This window comes from Ascaphus truei, chromosome 1, assembly GCF_040206685.1.
Source record: "Ascaphus truei isolate aAscTru1 chromosome 1, aAscTru1.hap1, whole genome shotgun sequence".
NCBI classification, from domain to species: Eukaryota; Metazoa; Chordata; class Amphibia; order Anura; family Ascaphidae; genus Ascaphus; species Ascaphus truei.
In genome coordinates this window covers 159,039,919-159,061,404 of record NC_134483.1, presented here as the reverse complement: position 1 = coordinate 159,061,404, position 21,486 = coordinate 159,039,919, and the positions used below count along the sequence as shown (strand labels likewise).

General features: G+C 40.1%; 2 protein-coding genes across 4 annotated transcripts in view; one reads left to right on the top strand and one right to left on the bottom strand.

Moving 5' to 3' along the window:
- Positions 1 to 21,486, top strand: part of UHRF2 (ubiquitin like with PHD and ring finger domains 2) — a 123,302-nt gene that overhangs the window by 32,085 nt on the left and 69,731 nt on the right. For all 3 annotated transcript variants that reach the window (XM_075596543.1, XM_075596526.1, XM_075596535.1), the window contains exon 3: positions 19,807 to 20,040. In XM_075596543.1, the coding sequence (XP_075452658.1) occupies positions 19,807 to 20,040 (234 nt within the window). The remainder of the gene's footprint in view (positions 1 to 19,806; positions 20,041 to 21,486) is intronic.
- Positions 842 to 16,558, bottom strand: LOC142468399 (uncharacterized). Its single transcript, XM_075574958.1, has 4 exons — positions 16,480 to 16,558; positions 3,645 to 3,950; positions 2,176 to 2,253; positions 842 to 1,812 (listed from the first exon to the last, which is right to left on the bottom strand). The coding sequence occupies exons 1-4, from the start codon at positions 16,556 to 16,558 to the stop codon at positions 842 to 844; spliced, it is 1,434 nt and encodes a 477-aa protein (XP_075431073.1).

The following is a 21,486-nucleotide window of genomic DNA, read 5'->3' as shown; positions in this document are numbered from 1 at the left end:
ACTATATATATATATATATATATATATATATATATATATATATATATATATATATATATATATATATATATATATATACACACATATATACATATATATATACACATATATACATATATATATACACATATATACATATATATATACACATATACACATATATATATACACATATACACATATATACATATACATATAGACATATATACATATATATATACACATATATACATATATATATACACATATATACATATATATATATACACATATATACATATATATATATACACACTCACACACTCACACTCACACTCACTCAGTGTGTGTGTGTGTGTGTGTGTGTGTGTGTGTGTGTGTGTATATATATTATTATACATTCTGAGATGTTATAGAAACGAACACACAACTGATTAAAGGACAAAATTACAATGGCCAAGCAAGGCAAAGGTAAGTAATAATTTACAGATAATCCTGCTGTACACGTACAAGAAAGATGTTTGCACTTACTTAGGTGTTTTAATAATTGCATGTGACTAATATGCATATGCAATTCTTACATCAATTAACACACCCAAATGCAATGTTTTGCTGCAAAGTCAATGGCAGCTTCTCTAAACTTAGCAACTGGCTCCTGGTGGACCATTACTGAACAGACGATTACAACATAAATATTTATAACACAATTAATTATGAGTGTTAACATTTCCAAAACTTCACGTGTACAAGAACATAGTTGAAAGTTTGGAAACAACACAGTCTTCAGCATACATACAATAGTAATTAGATAATCTGAAGTCAACAAAACAAGGCCAAACACATATTTTCTGAATTATAACATTTATTTTTTTTGTTCCTTTTGCGAGCGAGTAACAGGCCTGCTTGTTGTCTCTTGAATTTTCCTTTTTCTTTTGCCACCAACTTTAGGCACAACAGAGCCACTTTGAGTGGCCTCTGGCACTTCACGGGCAGGGCTTGTGGCCAGTGACTGTTCACCTACGGGGCTTGTGGCCAGTGACTCACCTACAGGGCTTGTGGCCAGTGACTCACCTACAGGGCTTGTGGGCAGTGATTCACCTACAGGGCTTTTGGGCAGCGATTCACCTACAGGGCTTTTGGGCAGCGACTCACCTACAGGGCTTTTGGGTAGTGACTGTTCACGGACAGGGCTTGTGCCCAGTGACACATGTGAGCAAGTTGGTAGACACTGCACAAGTGATGGTTGGTCTGTTTCATGTGTGTCTTGTTTTGTTTTTGTCGCCTCCTTTGTAGGTGTCTGCTGCTGAATTTGTACAGATGGCAGCGGTAGGATGTCATCAGGAACCTGCACAGCAATGTCTGCTACTTGACCGGTAACATTTGGGCCTGGTGAATGAATATCAGATGAATGTGGTGAAAACTGACCTGCATGAACAGATCCTGGCTGGGAGGTGTTGAATTGTGGTACATTAGTCATTCTCCAGTAATTAGCTTGTGTTTGCTGAACAACTAATGCTTCGAATGAGGTGTTGATTTTTTGCAACTGTTTAGGCACTTCAATGAAGACTCTGTGGAGATGTGCCAATTGTGATACTGTTTCTTCCTGCAGTCCAATCATCCTTTCCAGCACTGTCATCATGTCTGAATGGCGACGATTTTCTGCGTCCACTATTTTTCCCTCTGAAGCTACAATTGCATCGTATGTGGAAGTTGATGGACGATTTGGCGGTACAACAGTTTCTATTGGCACCTCTTCATGGTCACATGATTGTATTTCAGTCTCTTCTGTGGCGTCATCCTCATCATACTCATCATCCTCATCACCATGATGTTCTAAAAAGAAATGTACACATTATTAAATGGCATGTTAATGTATGCTGTGTTACTATGTAATTGTACTGTGTCCTAAGTAACACCTAACATGTTAGCATACGTTTTATAACCTCATTAAAAACTACCTTGACTTACGAATAATGTTTGGACTCAGTATGAAATATGAATGAATGAAAAGTTGCTCTAAACTCAGAAGTCCTACATGATAATTAACATCACTAACACAATACATGTTGCCTTACACTTAATTTTCACTGACACTAAGTAATCCTATTTAAAGAAGATGTGCAAAACAAATAATGCACATGACAACATAACATATAGAAGAGCACATATTATATGGCCAGCAAATGATACACTCACCTTCTAGTAGTGTTGAGCTGGCTGACCCAGGTGAAGACACTTGTTCCATCTCAGGTGACACATGTCCTCCAGGGGCAACTATATATAACAATAACATAAGTTTTACATTTACATGTGTAAATATTGAACAAACACTTATTGTATGTTCTGTATTTATGATTAACTAACAACATCAGTTCCTTAACCGAAAATGTGTGTGAAAGTGAACATAAATAGTTGTAATAACACTGTACATGCCTGTGTACTTAGAATTTTTGAGTTCCCTAACATACAACATACTATGTTTCTGCAGTAATGCGTGAGGATAAATAGATTAAATTTGTATCTAAAAATCATATGTTGTGTAGTGATATCAGTATCATAATGTACATAACTATCATGAGATGACCATTCACAATGGTTATCATGAAGGTGGTCATATTGCAAAAAGTGTTGTTTTTGGTAGAGGATATGTGTGGTACATTAATCGAAGATGTGGCACACCTGAATGTGGCTGTGACTCAACAAGACAACACATGCAGTGTGTGATAATGTGTCTTTCATAGTAGTTCAACTATAGATATGAGTGAACTAATGTGTGACGTACGCTTTGATAAGTAATGAGTTGTTGGGGCATTTAGTAGCTAGAGTTAAGCTTTCAAATGAGTGTGATTAACTTCAGTTGTGCTATTCAGGTTGTAAGAAAGGTATTCCCTTCCCCAAAAAGCCTAATCAGCCACACCTTTCAATGACTTGAAACAGGTGCAAATGGTGTGAACTAAGTTGACCGTGAAATGAGGCTGTAATTAGTGTGTGTGCTGAACCCCACCCCCTCTGTTGAAGTGTATGCTGTGATGAGATATTAATTGCAGCTGCTTTAACACAATGGTAGATGAGCTAAGTAGTCATCTGCAGTGTTTAAGTTATGAAAACAATGACATAACATATGATACGTGTGCCTCATTATGCTGTCTGTATATGACATAAAGCAAAAATGGACCTTTTCATAAGCAACTATAGATGTGTTAGTGCCAGTGATGTTTGTAGGCCGTTACATGCAATTTCTTTGATGCATGCTTAAAATAGGCAGTAATGTCATGTTTGTCGGAGTAAAATCAATAAAATACACAATAATATGATACATATTTCTGTTCTGTACCTGTAGCTACTAATAATTTCTCATGAACATGTGTTACACATGTGTACTACCCTGTTGTTCCCCATCTTCGCCCACCATCAATTGCTTCCACTGCAGCTATGCATTTTGGGAATTCACATGTAAATGAGCACGCAATGGCACGTGCTATATTAGTTACTGCTTTTAGTAGGACTACTACATATATGTCTATTTTGAGATATATATATACAGAATCAGACATATACATATATAGATGCAGGTATGCTTATATTGTGAAGACAGTATAAAAAGCAGTGTAAATATGCAAAATAACTGTAAGCAACGACACGCCTAGTACAGTAATATTTATCACCTGCTGGAAATTGTGACGGATAAATTCCAATGTCACGGTCACCAGCCAAGCCTTCCACGACGACGGTAAGTAATTTTGGCCGAAGCAGCTCCTCCAATGGAGTCAATATGAGACGTTGTGGTGTGGGCCCACCTCCAGTGCCAGTAGCATGCACGCGTTGGTCTTGTATTTTCTTTTTCAATTTGGACCTAATATCATCAAATCTTTTCCGACAATGATACTTGTCCCTGACACTATTCCCACAGGCATTGACACCAATGACTATTGTGTCCCACATTTCTTTTTTGCTTGCTGCACTTGTCCGCCCTTGAAAAACATATAAAAGATATGAGGTAAATTAATAATAATATAAGCACCAGTTTCCTACACTGCTAGCTGTTCCAAGAGATAGCAAACATGCTGTTTTATGTGTAATATGTGCAGCACATGAGCATTCACTACTAAACCTATACATGTAAGCAAGGTTGCATTCATATTGTATGCAGTTCTGGCAAATTGACCGCCTGTGTTTATTTGTCCTTGTAAGGCATGATAAAAAGCTGTGTTTCCACACTAATGAACATAGAAAGATATTGTGTACCCATATTTGCATATGAACAAAACTCAGATGACCTAGGATCACATGTATTTGAATAATAAATGTAAAGTTACACTTACCTACTAAATGTCCATAGAGACTGTCATAGTGCTCCAGAATGCCAGTGACAAGAGCCCTATTTTCCTGGTCATTGAAGCGAGGATTACGTGGCTTCTCCACACGTTTTTTCCGAGCAGGTTTAGGGTCAGAGCTTGGCTGGTGCTGACTGGACTCTCCTTCTTCCAATGGAAGAGCCTCCAAAAGCTGGCCACCAGCAAGCACGCCACCACCAGACACCCCATCAGCAACTGCGCCACCAGCAGCACTCCCAGCACCAGCACTCCCACTCCTAGCACCAGCACTCCCACTCCTAGCACCAGCACTCACACTCCTAGCACCAGCACTCACACTCCTAGCACCAGCACTCCCAGCACCAGCACTCCCACTCACAGCAACAGCACTCCCACTCCCAGCACCAGCACTCCCACTCACAGCAACAGCACTCCCACTCCCAACAACAGCACTCCCACTCCCAGCAACACCACTCGCAGCACCAGCACTCCCACTCCCAACAACAGCACTCCCACTCCCAGCACCAGCACTCCCACTCCCAGCAACACCACTCGGTGCACCAGCAACATCACTCCCCTGAACAGAACGTTCACTCCGACGCGTACTCGCACGAGTAGCACTCCCACTCCCACCAGCATCACTCTTCCCACGCTTTGCGGGCATACTTCCAGCACTCACAAAAAACAGACAAGAAATGTACAGGCAATCACACGACCCACTTCCACATATAAAACAAGACAAAGATGTAAACAAAACAACAAAGGACAAAGCTCACCCAATACACAACAAGTCTCTCAGTCAATATGCAAATCTTCAATCGTCCAGCTCTGTGCGTCTCTCTCTCTCTCTCACTCCCAACAACACAGAGAATGATTAGCAGTACACGTTGCCTTTAAATATGGCGCGCAATCAAAAACATGCTTGTTTCGCCTGATTCAGCAAGATTTGTGATTGTGCAACCTAACAGCACCCCGCCACGCACGCCGATACACCTGTGTGTGATCGGCTCATCATCGTGAGAGTGGGCGGATTTGTTTTCTGGTTGATTTTGAATGTATTCGGCACTTACTGCATACGGAGAGGGAAAAACGCCAATAACATGACTAATCGATAAGCTTGCCGATTTCACATAATCGTCGCTTACTGCATGAGGCCCATAGTCGGATCAAATGGTCAAGCAAAGGCATTACAAAACTCTCCATTTAAAAGGATTAGAGCCATGTAGCAAGCCTAAAAAATGTTTTTTTTAACAACCCAACAGTGTATTCAGCTTCCTTACAAAGATTCGATCACCATTGAAGTAACCGTTGTTATGTGCATGCTGTTAATAATAAATATGCTTTCATTTCATTTGGTTTCTGCTGAATTCAAGAATATCACCTACTTATGTTTATCTGTTTTCAAATGGTGTGCGGTAGTAACGTTTATACGTTTTGTTTTTTCCAGGGAAAACCATAAACTGCAATCCCGGCTCAAATTGTATGCACTCATTTATTTGATTGGCAATTAAAACATGTATCTTGAAACTAGATTTTAACTTGACATTGTCCAAGAAAACTGGTAACCCAGAGCACATTTTATCTTCGGCTATCTCAGAACCTTACCAGCAGAAGATTTTCTTAGCGTCTCTTTTATTTGGTATAAAGCAGAAAACTATATAGAGTCCGATAACTTTTCTTGGACTTTATGAGTTCTTCCTAGCTGAAATTATAGAGCACAGTGTTTTTGACATCTTACAGGTTTCTTTTTCACGTGAACTGTCTTAATCGGGTAACATAATACGGTAGTATACAGAGCACCTATTTTTTTTTATTAAAGTCAATAAGCAAACAAATAAAGATCAGGGTATGCATTCTTGCAACTTTGTATAGGCTGGTTTTAAACAACAATAAATTACAGGCTTACACTAGAATAAAAAGATATTGCAAATATGTGGGCGATCAGAAATACTGTCCTAGCTTTGGGTATACTAACATTTCAGATTTGCATATCTTGTTTATGTCCAGTTGGTACTTAGAACCACAAAAAAAAAAAGTATAATTTAATTGTCACTAATCAAAATATATCACATCTAGCTCATATTGTCTTCTGCTAAGTAACAATTAATTGTTACTTTAAACTTGTCGCAGGCTTCAAATAATGTGGCAATGTTAATAATCATCTAGTATGTATTTTAACATTTCAAATATATACACTATTTGAAACATTATTATGCCTAAAAACAGCAGCATTGTATGACTAATATGATTTTAGTGCTACATAATTTCCAGGGGAAATAACATTGCTATAAATGTAATTGCTGTAGAAAACGAATGTTGGTAATAAATGAAATATGTGAAATAAATAGTTGAAGTTATGAGATCGCATTGTGGTTGAATGTTATAAGCTTCACAGAAAATTCCTTAAGCATACTATGCCAGATGGCATGACTCTGGATTTACGTTGCCATGTTAATACCAGCCTTTTAGAGTATAACCCCTCTGAAATGTACACTTTTTTTTTTTTTTTTCAAATCCCAAGGCCACAACACCGTCTGCAAATTCAGAATTTTGGTGCAATCATAGAATTTATAGGAACCCCTCATCCACCCCCCCCCCCTATTGCCTTCAATGGGACACCTTTTTATACATTCAGTTTGGTGCTGTATTTTGCATTAGTTTTTCTGCAGTTATTTTAGATGGGACCCTTTGAAACTTACAGTAAAGTTCAATGGTTTCTTGCATTGTTTGCCTTTGATGACGTTTAGAGGCAACCTGACAAAGCAAAGCAAGAAATTAACATCTGTCTGAAATAAAGGATACAATAATACTGGGACATATTTACTATGCACTGTTATGTCATAAGACATCTTCCAGTGCCTGTTTAGTAAATAAAAGGCTGTTTAGTAAATATGAACCTTCATCTTTAATGGCTCACATATACGGAATCTATATACTGCTGCCCAAACCCTAACTTGCTGTCCAAACCCTAACTAAAACAATAAGATGTCTAATCCAGTTTTAATGTATTCTGCTTTGTTGTGATCATTAGAGATGTGCAAACCAGTGACAAATTAAAGTTTTTGGGGAATTTTGTAGATTCACCAAAATCTATATCCACTTAGTCTCCCATATTCATCTCTAGCCTACTATTATCAACTTATTATACTGGTATCCCCTAACTAGGGTGTTAACCATTTAGATATATTTGCTCATTATGTTTCACAGCACTTACTCCCTCACCTACTGTCTCTGTAAATTTCTCATCAAACCTCTTAGATTGTAAGCTCTTCGGGGCAGGGATTTCCTTTCCTATTGTCTGATTTTACTGCACTTATTGTATTATCATAATTCCCTGTACTGTATTCTTTGAAGCGCTGAGTACACTTTTGGCACTATATAAATAAAGACATACAATACAATTTCACATCTATCATTTGCCTCTGCCCCTGGTGTCATTCTAGGCATTTGGGCATTTTTTCCCACTGGCATATCAACCTTAATACATTTACTAGCCAGTTCAGCCTACATCAGGCACCATCTGATCTCTACACCTATTAATTTTGATACTGTTAATTCAGTTCAGTGCACGAGTGTTACACTGCGTTGATATTATATATATATTTTTATTCTTGCCATCATATTTTAATTATTACAAATAAAAGGTATATTATTTACCAAGGAGTGCACCTTATACACAATTCTTTTGGGGAGATTTGTGATATCCATCACCAACCCCCCTTCCAGTCAATGTTTAAAATGTGGCAATGTTGACAATTTTTGTATAATTCACATACAAAAGCTGAAAAGTGCATATTTCTTTACTTGGAGAATAACTCAATACCATTTAAATAAACTTTTCATATTGTTGTCACTTTTTTTACCCACCATAACTTATTGTATTGTATTGTATGTCTTTATTTATATAGCGCCATTAATGTACATAGCGCTTCACAGTAGTAATACACATGGTAATCAAATAAATAACAGAAAATATAAATAATAGATCATGGGAATAAGTGCTTTAGACATAAAAGTAACATTAAGGAAGAGGAGTCCCTGCCCCGAGGAGCTTACATTCTAACTTATATCATTGTTTTTCAACAGGGGTTCCTAGGAACCCTTGGGTTCGCCGGGCATCCATAAAGGATTCCCTGCAATTTTCTGGTCATTTGAAAATGTTATCAAATACAGAAGAATTTACCATGCATCTGATCACAGAGTTGCTATTAGATGGTTGGGGTTCCTCAGATATTCACTTAGGCCGCGATTATAGTGCCCGTCCGCGCGCCGTGAACAAAAGGCCGTATCTCTATGAGGCAGGCCATAGTGCCCGACAACCAAAAGAGAAAACGTGACGTCATCGGGCGTTTAAGTTGCGGCATTCCATTGGTGACCCGTGCCACCATGTTTGTTGTCCGCGTCCATATTTGTTGTTTTTTTTGTGTCAGATCCGACACAAAAAAAAACCTAAATATATCTCCAGCACCGGAGATTCCAGAACTTGAGGGCACCACCGATGAGCTCCGTGCGACCCCCGGTTCAAATAGGATTTTCTTTTTTCTTTTTTAAAAGGCCCTTGGGCGGAACTGCTTCTTTAAACTACAGTTTGGTAATATACAGATATGATGGTAAGATCATGGTAATAAAATAGGACAATAAGTCAGTATTTCTCTTTTCATTGTGATATTAATATCAGTTAGCCTTAGATGTCATTGACTTTTTAGGAACAGCTAGTGATATGCAGCTTATAACGCATAGGCTTCATAGGAAGAACTGACAGGTGCCGCTATCTGTACACTGTCTTCCACCCCTCTACCCAAAGAGATACTGTCATTTTACTTTCTGTGCGCACCTTCCTCTTAATCCCATCCTTACCCCTATCTCTGACGTTCAGGCATAAGGATGTTTTATTTATTTAAAAATATAATTCATTTAAAAACACATTTCCTTTGTCAGAACTGTTTTATAAAGATATTAAGCTTTTTTTGCCCCCCCCCCCCCCCGAATATTTATTCTAAAAGAAAATGCTTACGTTTGTTGAAACAGTTCATGTTTTTTTTTTTCTTTCCTACTGGGCAAATAATTGTGACATATATATATTTTTTAAATGAGAAAAATATATATTGTTATCGTGGGAAAATATTTGTTATTTCTCAACCTTTAGGATACATTTATTTTGAAAAATGGTAGAGAATGTGTTACACCCACAGTTTTATTTCCACTTGTATTCATGCTGGAGACTGCACACACCCTTTAGTTCACTCGAGCTGGTAATTCTGGTATACTGTCACATAGGGAAGCATTTTTTCAGGAACATGCTTTAAACATACAAAATGAGTTCATTCCAGGGAAATGTAATTAATTAAGTAAGTAGTATTTTGACTGAAGAAGTAATATATGCATGGAACGACCTTCTAGCCAAAGCGGTGAAGGCAAATACAGTCAAAGCAATCAGAATGCTTGTGATAAAGATAAATTACAAATCTACGATTGTAGGAAAAAGCTCACATTGAAGTTATATAGAATATTTAATGTTGTAGCAAGTAGGGAAAATAAATAAGGCAGGTGAGCCATTATCTGTCTCCAATTATTGAAGTAAAACTTCTTCACCTAGTAAATTATCATAGCACTAAATCTCCTTCATTGGGAATGAAAATGTGTAATGGAAGTGACGTCATTTGCTGGAGCTGCCCACGCATGCGCAGAAACGGCCGTTGCAGCGCACGCATGCGCAGTAGTGCTCGGTGCTGTCCGCGCATGCGTAGTAGGGCCGGCGCCGCTTGCGCAGTAGTGTCCGTTGCCATCCGCGCATGCGCAGTAGTACCCGGTGACGTTCCCGCATGCGTAGAGGCGGTCAATGCCGCCGGAACATTTGCAGAGGCGGCCAACACCGCAAGGTGTATGCGCAGAGAGACACAGACACACACAGACACACACCCCGTGTATACACATAAACAAAAGGTACAGTGTTATTACAGGAATTCCCAGTGGGTATAAATATAAAAGTGCAAATAGTATAACTTTTAAAAATCTACCATTAATAATAAAAATGGAGAAGTGCAAAAGATGCAAGGTGTGTAAACATATAACACATGAATTGTATATAGATTAATATAATAAAGTAACTGTAGTGATTATACAAAAAAACAGGGTGTGTGCCGACACGCATGTTCTATCAGGGGTGAGCAAACTTTTTATGCCGAGCCCCCCTTTTTATCCATGAAATTTCTCGGGCCCCCCCCCTGCCTGATGTAATCAAATCACATGCAAAACCTTTATTAACGGTATACAAAGTAAATACAAATATGTCTAAGGCTGCGCGTATAGTGCCCGCGACGGAGACGCGTGACGTCACCCGTTGCCGCTAGCGAAAGTTGTATTTCGCTTTGTGGCGGCGCGGGCGACCAGGCCATTGATTGGTTCGGGGGCTGTCACATGAGGCGACAGCCCCATAAAAATCAAATATTGCTGGCTTCAAAAAATCGCATCGCCCGTCGCGCTTACTATAAGCGCACGCGGCGGCGGCGACAATGCATTTGTTTTCGGGCAACGTCGCGTCGCTGGCACTATAAGCGCAGCCTAAATACTTACATACTTCAACAGCTCGCGCTTGCAAAATTAGGCTGCGTCTACGCTGCCGCTGAGAGCGGTGACATCACCAACTCTCCAAGCACGAGCGCAGGGTGTCCTGCATAATTTTGCAAGCACAAACGGGGAAGTGTTTTCACTTTTTTTTTTCTTCCATTATTTCTGTACATTCATAGTATGAGTGATTTAGTGGTAGCCGACCCTCTCACTTGCAGAGGATCGCAGCAAAGCAGGTTGCCAGCGGAGAAGAGTAGGAACACAGCGCTATTGCAGGGCAGACACCAGAAGGAGGGGCGTTTGACATCACAGCGCTGGGGCGTGCTCCTCCCCCGTACCTCTGAATCACGTGGCCGCCACCTGCACTATTCTGTTCGGCCGCCTGCACACATCTTCGGCTGCCCGCCCGCACACATGTTCTTGGCCACCCGCGCACATCTTTTTCGCCTGCGCGCCCCTCTCCCCCCAGTTTGTGCACCGCTGCATTTAATCACAACACCCACACACACATAATCACAACACACACACACGCAGCACACATACTAAATCACCACACACACACACACGCACACACAACCACTCAACCACTCAACCACACACAAAACCACTCAACCCCCCCCACACACACACTCAACCACACACACACACTCAACCCCCCCCACACACACACTCAACCCCCCACACACACACACTCACTCAACCCCACACACACACCCCCCCCCCCACACACACACACTCAACGCCACATACAACCCCCCACACACACACACACAATCCCCCCCCCACACACACACAGCCCCACACACACTCAACCCCACATACACTCAACCCCCCCCCCCACACACACACAACCCCCCACACACACAACCCCCCCCCACACACACACACTCAACCCCACACACAACCCCCCCCCCACACACACACACACAACCCCCTCCCCACACACAACCCACCCCCCCCACACACACACACAGAACCCCCCCCCCCACACACACACTCCAGCCCCCCCACACACACTCCAGCCCCCCCACACACACACACAATCAACCCCCCCCCCCAACACACACACTCAACCACACACACACACACACCTGGTGGGTGGGTGGGGGGAGGGAGTAACTAAGCCTGCTCAGGTCCCCCCATGTGCTGCTGAAAACGGGCGGCTAACAGACAGGAGGAAGAGGGCTTGTCTGTATGCAGGGAAGGCCCCACCCCCTCTACAAGACACAGCAGAGAAGCAGCCTCAGCACGGAGCTTCTGGCTGCCCGTGCACAGCTCTGCCCGCCCCCAGGTTTCCCCGCACGCAGCTCGCGGCCCCCCTAAATAATCTTTTGCCCCCCAGTTTGCGCACCGCTGTTCTAAGTCAAACTTCTTTGCATTTTGTCACTGAAATTGTATTTTTGATTTTTATGATTTTGATTGAATAAAACACTTTTGAGAGTAACGGCATTTAGATACTTTACAATCCAAAATATACGTATCTTACTTTAGTTATCATAAGTCAATTGTATCATGTATTACAACTGATACTATGGAAATTTCTGCTAAAAAAAACTATACTCAACAGTTACATAGTTACTATATGTAACTGTAACTCTTTCTTTCAATCAAATTCATAACAATCAAAATACAATTTCAGTGACAAAATGCAAAGAAGTTTCACTTGGAACGCGCGTGCACGACATACAAACCCTAAATTATTTATTTTTTATTTTATATTGTATGTAAAAACTCTTTGAATTTCCACTAACATCAAATAAAATTTCATATTTGTTTTCGTTGTCATTTCTGAAAAATGTTGTTTTCTGTGGGAATCTTTTATGGGTGATGTTGGTGCTGTTTTTGTACTAGTTTTGCGATAGGAAATTTAAAAAGCCTCCAAAACCTATAGATTCGTAAGGCATAACCATGCCTGGAGCAGCATGCTATCTGACAATTGTAGTCATGTGCTATGCGTTTTCAATGTCGCTGTTTAAGAGCAATGACTGGGTTCTCTTAAAAATGATTTGCATTCAACTGTGCATTGAAATAGCTTTGTATTTATTCTGGATGGGGTGAATGTTGGCTGGTTTAGATGTTTGCTCACAAAGCTCTCTGTAAGCCTTTTTATATCAGTGGTAAGGAGGGCTGTGTGTAAAATCTATTTATTTATTACTTTCTTTATATGAACACACATCGCGGATTACACCATGCCTAAGAAATATTCTGTTTATTTTTATGGTGCTCTATGGGGGAAAAAAAACATAACATAAAAATACACATTGGTAAAATTCAGATTTTTTTTTTTAAGTCTTTGGAAGAAGCCAATTCAAGTCTCCAAAAGACCATAGAAACTGTTTGTCAGGTGTGTTAATCACCATTTGTCCAATTACTGTATATCTGTAGAGTATATACTCCAGGCTGTATGTCCACATCATGTTTATAAGTGACATTGACAGCCATTTTGAAATGTTACAAATCTCAAAAATAGAGGGCAAGGATATCCGCTTGTGAATATAAATGCCCGTTCTGCATTACAATCCACAGGTTGGCCAGCTCACTCTATGTGTGTTGGTAATTATTTACTTTTTTTGCCCATAATGTATTACATACAGTATTTTTTGGTCTGGTCTGTGCAGTTTGGTACTAAACGTTGAACGTGGCTAACTGAAGCAGAAAGAACATTTCTTTCAGGACATATATTTAGAGCTATGGGCTATGATTTTTAAAGTCCTCCAATGTTATTTTTTCATGGGCTTATGTTCAGAAAACTGATGTTTGAATCCCTATACATACATCTTAACTAGTGTTGGGTGATGGCGTCTACGTACTTGCTTGAATTATGTGACACTTCTTGTGTTAGCTCTGCACTCAGGGGCTGAAACGAGCCAACTTTTTTGGGAATTCAGAAAAGTAGATTTTAAAATCCTTGAAAAGCTATAGTTGGTCCTGAATTGTGCCATTTGTGTCCACTTTTTAGTGTCCTTTAGTTTTCAAAGCTCTTCTTTGCTTTGATTTCCCTAATCTGATTTCCCAGATAATAAAAAAAATGTATATTAAAAAAAATCTGTAACAAAACCTGTAGCTGTAACTTTTGTCACAGTTGAGATACCCCCTATACAGTTTTTATTTTGCAATGTGAGAGTAAAGGTCAATTTGTGTAAAGCCGCAATTGAAACCTTTGAACTATAAAACCTTTAAGGCTGGAACCTGGATGTTTTGTTGAGAAACTAGGTTTTAAAATGGTGTGCCAAACGTAAAAAAAACCTTGAAACCCAGAGAAGTCGATTTAGAGGGGGAAAATGGTACTGTATGTACAATGTATAATGAACTTCCAACTCCCAGCTGCCAACTATTTGGTTTTAGTTCATTTTGCCTAATTCAGTGTTCAAAATGTAAATATTTGTAACACTTTTGTCCAAAGCACTAGCTACACTTGCAATGATAGCATATATTTGTGCATATATCAAAGGTTACGAGTGTGTGTATGTACATACATATATATACATACATACGGGAAATGGGGACTCCACCAAAGTGGAGGTGCTCTGTAAACCATTAAACAAGGGCACTGTAATATAAATAAAGTCCAGGGAACGCACTCACCAAATAAAAGATTTATTGCGGTTATATATATTATATATTATCTATGCTTCCTGTGTATATCTATTCCACTAGGTTTTTATTGTTTGTAAATCTAGAGCAGTACATATTTGTCGAATTGCAATACAAAGGGCTGCACGTTTTGCATTGATTGTGTTCTAACAAGCTAAGAAAATGTAGACTAACAATTCATTTTGATTTGACATACGTGAAGGAAGAGGAAAGGGAAAACCATGTCTGTCTTTCACAATGAAGATTTGCCTTTTAATTGTAATGTAACAATCCAGACATGTAAATTATTGCTTCCTGTCAGCAATAAAAAAAACTTCAAAGGAAAAAAAGATTACATTTGTATTTGTGACAGACTGTATGTATGCACATTGTAGACCATATTTACTATGTTGTGCTTTTCCATAAGACACCTTGCTTTAAGATATCTCTTCTAACCTTGCTTTAAGATCTCTCTTCTCACCTTGCTTTAAGATCTCTTCTCACCTTGCTTTAAGATCTCTCTTCTCACCTTGCTTTAAGATCTCTTCTCACCTTGCTTTAAGATCTCTCTTCTAACCTTGCTTTAAGATCTCTCTTCTCACCTTGCTTTAAGATCTCTTCTCACCTTGCTTTAAGATCTCTCTTCTCACCATGCTTTAAGATCTCTCTTCTCACCTTGCTTTAAGATCTCTCTTCTAACCTTGCTTTAAGATCCCTTCTTGCCGTTTCAAATGCTTTTTTTAAACATTTTTTTAAATGTGGTGCTTTGTTTAGTAAAGTTAAAATGGAGTTCTCCTCAGACAAGTTCAGTCTAAAGGTTACCATGATAACCTGAGACTATGAAAATCAGGATTTTTACCACTAAACAAAACAGCAGGACATATTTAGGAAGCAAGATGCTAACATTATATAAGTTAAAATCATTTAGGCTTCTGGATGAGGGTCTAGGATAGTTAGCCATGGCCGTTTCGCCGCAGTCATTTGGTCGCCGGGTCAGTTTGCTGCCACAGATGACCAAGGAAGTCTGGGGGATTGTGGGCCAGTTTGAGTAATGCTGATAACTGTAATGTAGGACCGTAAACCCTAACTTTAAACACTCACCCTAACCTTAACCCTAAAAAACTCTAATCGCCAACCCCTAATCCTAATATTCCTAACCCCTAATCCTAATATTCCTAACCCCTAATCCTAAACCATAAAAATCCTAAATCACCGGTGGTGAAAGGGCTGTTCCAAATTGTCCCATTCCTTCTGGATGGGTGGCTGCTTTGAAGTAATTACCTTACTTATTTCTATCTTGTAAAACAGGGGAGCGCAAACCTTTCCTGCTGCACCCCCCTGTCTGCCTGCTCCAGAGCTCGCCCCCTCCCTCCTACCTGGCAGCTGCGTCAAATGACGCTCCGGGGTCATGACGTCACGTGACCCCGCAGCGTAATTTGTTGCCACGTGGAGACGCATCACAGCGTCTGAATCCCGTTAAGTTTTACTGTTGCAGAGGCCTCACGCGATCCCCCGGCATATCATTTAAATGCCGGGGGGAAGAGCGCCGGACCTCTGCAACCGCCCCCGCCCCCCCAGACACAATTCCCGCCCAGCGGGTTGCACGCCCCCCAGTTTGCGCCCCCCTGCTGTAAAACATGAACACCAATCACATGTTGTCTGGAACAGTGTAACTAAACCTTTTCGCTGCTTATGTTTATCTGATATAACAACATCATTGGCACTTTGAATCTCTTGCATAGAGAAAGAAATGTGTTATATTAATATCAATACTGTTAATACGTATTAATTAAAGTGAATATTTGTACTACAAAAACAGTGTAGAAGTTATAATGTTTATCTGTTTGAATATAGATAGCGCCATAATTACTTTATAAACAAAAGAACTAAGCTAAGCTAACTATTTATTTATAAAAATGTTTTACCCGGAAGTGATACATTGAGAGTTACCTCTCGTTTTCAAGTATGTCCTGGGCAATGTTAATGACTACTTAATGTCTTTTAATGATAAGATAATATCCCAAACATAGTAAAACCATTTGTTTACCATGTTCAAGGTTGAAAAGGACTTTAAAATACTTATTTGATTTGCTTTTTACATTTAAGTGTCCTTTGTTCATTTTCATCTTACGTTAGACTGTCCCTTTAAATGTACATACTTTTTAATAGGAAGACAGCAGACATAATGTTCTAAGATCATATCATGCAAAAGCAAAAACATTTTGCGTCAGCTGTCAACCATTCAACAAAGTCACAAAATACAGAGGCAGTGTGGGTAATTTATTAAACTGCAATGGTGCCAATCAGGGTACTTTTGCACTTTAATAAATATGTTTCTTTGTTTAAAAGAAAAAAACATATTTACCACTATTGGTATCCTTTTGTTTTATTATTGGTTGGTTGGTAGAAAAATGAGGATGGGGATGTGTTATGGTTACAGTGGAATCATATAATATTATTTTATTCCACGGATACTGTTTTTCGGCAAGGATCTGATTAACAAGAGACAGGGTTTTTGCCATTCCCAAAGAATCAGAACTAATATAAAATTCTGGAGACATCTCAACAAAACAGTATACAGGCATACCCCGCATTAACATACGCAATGGGACCGGAGCATGTATGTAAAGCGAAAATGTACTTAAAGTGAAGCACTACCTTTTTCCCACTTATCGATGCATGTACTGTACTGCAAACGTCACATACGTGCATAACTGATGTAAATAACACATGTGTAACAGGCTCTATAGTCTCCCCGCTTGCGCACAGCTTCGGTACAGGTAGGGAGCTGGTATTCCTGTTCAGGACGTGCTGACAGGCGCATGCGTGAGCTGCTATTTGCCTATTGAGCGATATGTACTTACTCGCGAGTGTACTTAAAGTGAGTGTCCTTAAACCGGGGTATGCCTGTATATTGAATTAGAAATAACGTCCCTAAATTAAGAGAGCTCCTGTACTGACTTATGTTTGCTGTTGCCCTATACATTTTTTTTTTTTTTAACCATCTTCCGTATTGTGTGACTTCTCGTAGTTGAATGCTTCTGACAGGGTATCACACCTTATTGCCTGTAAAAAAAAAAAATGTATTCTGAGACATTAGATATATGTCAGCATTATTCATTGTTACAACTCGAGGAGAAGCGGTAACAAGTAACGAGTCTGCCACCTCTGCTGCCTCAGAATGTCCCTTTCAGCAAACTGCACAAACTGGAGTGCCTACACAGTGAGACTGTATGTGTTTTCACAGCAGGCTAGAAAATCTCCCAACTGTGAAAAATACTAATCTTTACTAAACTCGTTTTTTTCCTTTCACACCGGTCTTGCTAATATATAATTCATTATATGTTCAAGTTACAGCTGAAACTGATGAATGGGGCTGATGCATAGCACTGACAGCTAGTCTTAACTCAAATGTTTGACAGTGCAGCAAGTAAAATATGAAAGAGTATACACACACACACACAAACACACACACACTTGAATTACGTAAGTGCGCATCTCTTAAAAGTATCAACGCTGCAGCCATGTAGAGAGCATAACTGAGTGTGGTATCATGTTTTTAATGTCATTTTAATCTATAAATGATTATTTATCAAATTATAAAATAGAAATGTTGTTATTGGTCATGGTATGAATTTTATGAAGTAAATATTAATGCTGGACTGCAGGGATACCAACAGATTTCCTTAAGCCCAGGACTAGAACTTGAGAGCTCTCCTCTTTCACACCTGTATTTCTCTCACCCCTGTCTGACACTCTTTCCCCATCTCTTATTCACTCACACCGCCATCCCTCTCTTATACCCCCTCTCACTCTCCCCTCCCTCTGCTATCACTCACTTACCCTCTCTCACTCAATCCCACTCCCTTAATTCCCCCCCCCCTCTCACACTCATTTCCCCTGGCCACACACACAATTCCCCCCAATACCATACAATTCCCCCTCCCACACTACCCACACAACCCCCCTCCCAATACACACACACACTTACCCCCTTCCAATACAAAACTACCCCACCACCCAAATACAGACACAACTAACCCCCAGATACAGACACCACTACACCCCCAAGATACAGACACTACTACACCCCCAAGATACAGACACTACTACAACCCCGCCAGATGCAAACACCCCCTACAAGATATTAACACTACTACCCCCCAGATACAATTACCACTACCTTCCCCATATACAGTTACCACTACCCCCCAGATACAATTGCCACCACCCTTCCCAAATACAATAACCACCACTACCCCTCCAAATACAATTACCACCACCACCCTAAATATAATTACCACCCCCCAAATGCAATTACCGCCACCTCCCACCCCCGCAATACAATACCACCACCGCAAATGCAATTACCACTTACCTCTGGTTGCTCCCACCTCTTCCCCGCTGCTGCAGCCTCTTCCCGCGCTGGGCCTGCCTCTCTTCTGCCGCGCGGAAGCTGGGCCTGACTTGCGGGTGCACCAGCTTCCGAAGCCTTAGGCTGCGTCCATAGAAGGACAAGCAGCGCTGAGCCCCTGCATCCTCAATGAGGATGCCTTGAGAGGGGCTCACGTGAGCGTCCGCAGGCGTGCTGACGAGTTGGATTTTTCAGCCGACAGCCAAGCTGTTTTTCAGCGCGCTGTCGGCTGAAAACATCCAATCAGCCTGAAGCAGCGTCAACATCACAGCGCCGTGACGTCGGCGCCGTGACATTGACGGCTCGCCTGCAAGTCCATGGAATCGCGCAGACTTCAGCAGGCGAGCCTCAGCGTCAGCGCGCCTCCGCTCTGCTCAACCCTCTATGGCCCCGGCCTTAGACTTTATTTCATGCTTTCTAAGTGACTTGTTCCACAGCTCACTGCAAACAAATGTAGATTCTATGGTGGGTTCCATTACTAAGCACTCCATTTTCTGTAGTGAAAAATATGGTTTATCTTTGTGTGTGTGTGTGTGTATATATATAATTATATATAATATATAATTAGCTTGTCAATATATATTTTGTGTCTGTGTGTGTGTGTATATATATATCTATATAGATATATATATAGATATATATATACACACACACAGACACAAAATATATATTTTGACTAGCTAATTGAGATGGCAGATTTACTATGACAAATATCGCCTTGTCTCTTATTTTATGTGACTGCAACATATTCTGCTGCAAGGAGAATCAGCGGTGTCCTATACAGTAGCTACGGGAAGTTGTCTTCTTTTCATTTGTGTTTCCCAAGGCGTTATTATTTGTTCCCATTACATTAGAAGTGCGTGAATTATTATTTTCCTTTAAGAAAAAAAAAAATGTCCTACACAGTACCCATCATTCTCGTTATGTGGGGAATCTGAACTCCTTCTGTTCTATTTTCAGCTGGAAGATGGGCATACATTGTTTGACTACAACGTTGGACTGAACGATATCGTCCAGCTGCTAATCCGTTCACAATCAGATGATCCTACTCCTACCTTGAAGATAAAGGAGGGGGATGGGAAGCTCCACCCCAATGCTGCCAATAAGCACAAGCCACGGCCCAGCGCTCATTCTAGTCAACCGTCTACTTCCGCTCGAGCCTTCCTCATTGATCCTGGCATTGGATTATATAAGGTTGGTGCAAAGTACTTTATTTTCAGTGGCACAAATTAAAGGGTGAACTTGGGGTGAGGGACAAAATTGTTTCTGCCACTTACAGCAGCAATACTACATTCCCCCTTTTTTTCTTATTATTTGTATATGTAAAGTATGTGACAAAGTATAAATCTACATTCTTACCTAAGCTGACAATAGTTTGGTGCTCCTGTAATAAATCTGTCAAAATCCTGATTGTGTGCCTAACAAAATGGACGTCTTCTAACTTAGTAATATAATGTTACATATAAGCACAAAGTGTAACACATTATTGTTACAGCTTTCAGAGCAACAGACAGTCTGCTGTTTGGAAGACAGCAACTGATCTGTTTCTAATACTTTGTTGCCAAAGGGCAGAGCTAAAAAAAAAAAAAGGTGTGTGTGAGAGCCTGTTTCCAAAGAGGAAAAGGATATGACTTTATAAATGGTTGCTATAGGAACCAAAGGATGATCAGTACATAAAAAAAAATCATTAAAAATGGAATTAGGACTTTAAAAAAATGCAGACAGTATTATCTAATACTACAAAACTGATTTATTAAAAAAAAACACATTGGATTTTTCCCATTTTGTCGCTTTAACATGGTAAAAAAAACAGTGCAACTGTAACTATTGTAAATCTAATTTACCAATTCTGTTTCAGTTCTCTGGATGCAGAATGTACAAGAAATAAAAACGTGTTAGAATTAGAAATTGAATGCTGAATCAGCTGCATCCGCACTGACAGACCTATACATATAAAGTTACGTTTTCCTGGAATTATCAGAGAATCTGGGCATCGGACAGCTGCAGCCATGGAAAATCTTTGGCTGTCTCACAGTAACGCTGCAAGATTTCTGCAGCCAGATTAATGGCCCAACGGATTAACACAGCGGGGTCCCTGCATTTCAATGGGACTCATGCTGTGTGAGTTGCGAGTCCCATTCAAACGCAGGGACCCCCGCTGTGTTAATCCGAATGACCATTTCAGCCTGCTCTGTACCATCTCACCAGTTACTGCGAGATAGCCACAGATTTCCAAGGCAAGTGGTCTAAAACCAGCAGCTGCATCTGTAACTCCTCCCTATCTCTTCTTATTGTACACACAGAATATAATACATCTCATTATAACCTGTGCATCATGTAACTCCCCCTATTGTACACACAGAATATAATACATCTCATTATAACCTGTGCATCATGTAACTCCCCCTATTGTACACACAGAATATAATACATCGCATTATAATCTGTTCATCATGTAACTCCTCCCTAACTCCTCCTATTGTACACACAGAATATAATACATCTCATTATAACCTGTGCATCATGTAACTCCTCCCTAACTTCTCCTATTGTACACACAGAATATAATACATCTCATTATAACCTGTGCATCATGTAACTCCTCCCTAACGCCTCCTATTGTACACACAGAATATAATA

Bases quoted from the DNA above. Each gene is read 5' to 3' on its own strand.
- LOC142468399 (XM_075574958.1), bottom strand. From the start codon at position 16,558: ATGAAAATGAACAAAGGACACTTAAATGTAAAAAGCAAATCAAATAAG. The intron at 3,951-16,479 runs GTAAACAAATGG...ATGTTTTTCAAG, and splicing joins CCTTTTCAACCTTGAACATG to GGCGGACAAGTGCAGCAAGC. The intron at 1,813-2,175 runs GTGAGTGTATCA...ATTTCTTTTTAG, and splicing joins CAGCTCAACACTACTAGAAG to AACATCATGGTGATGAGGAT.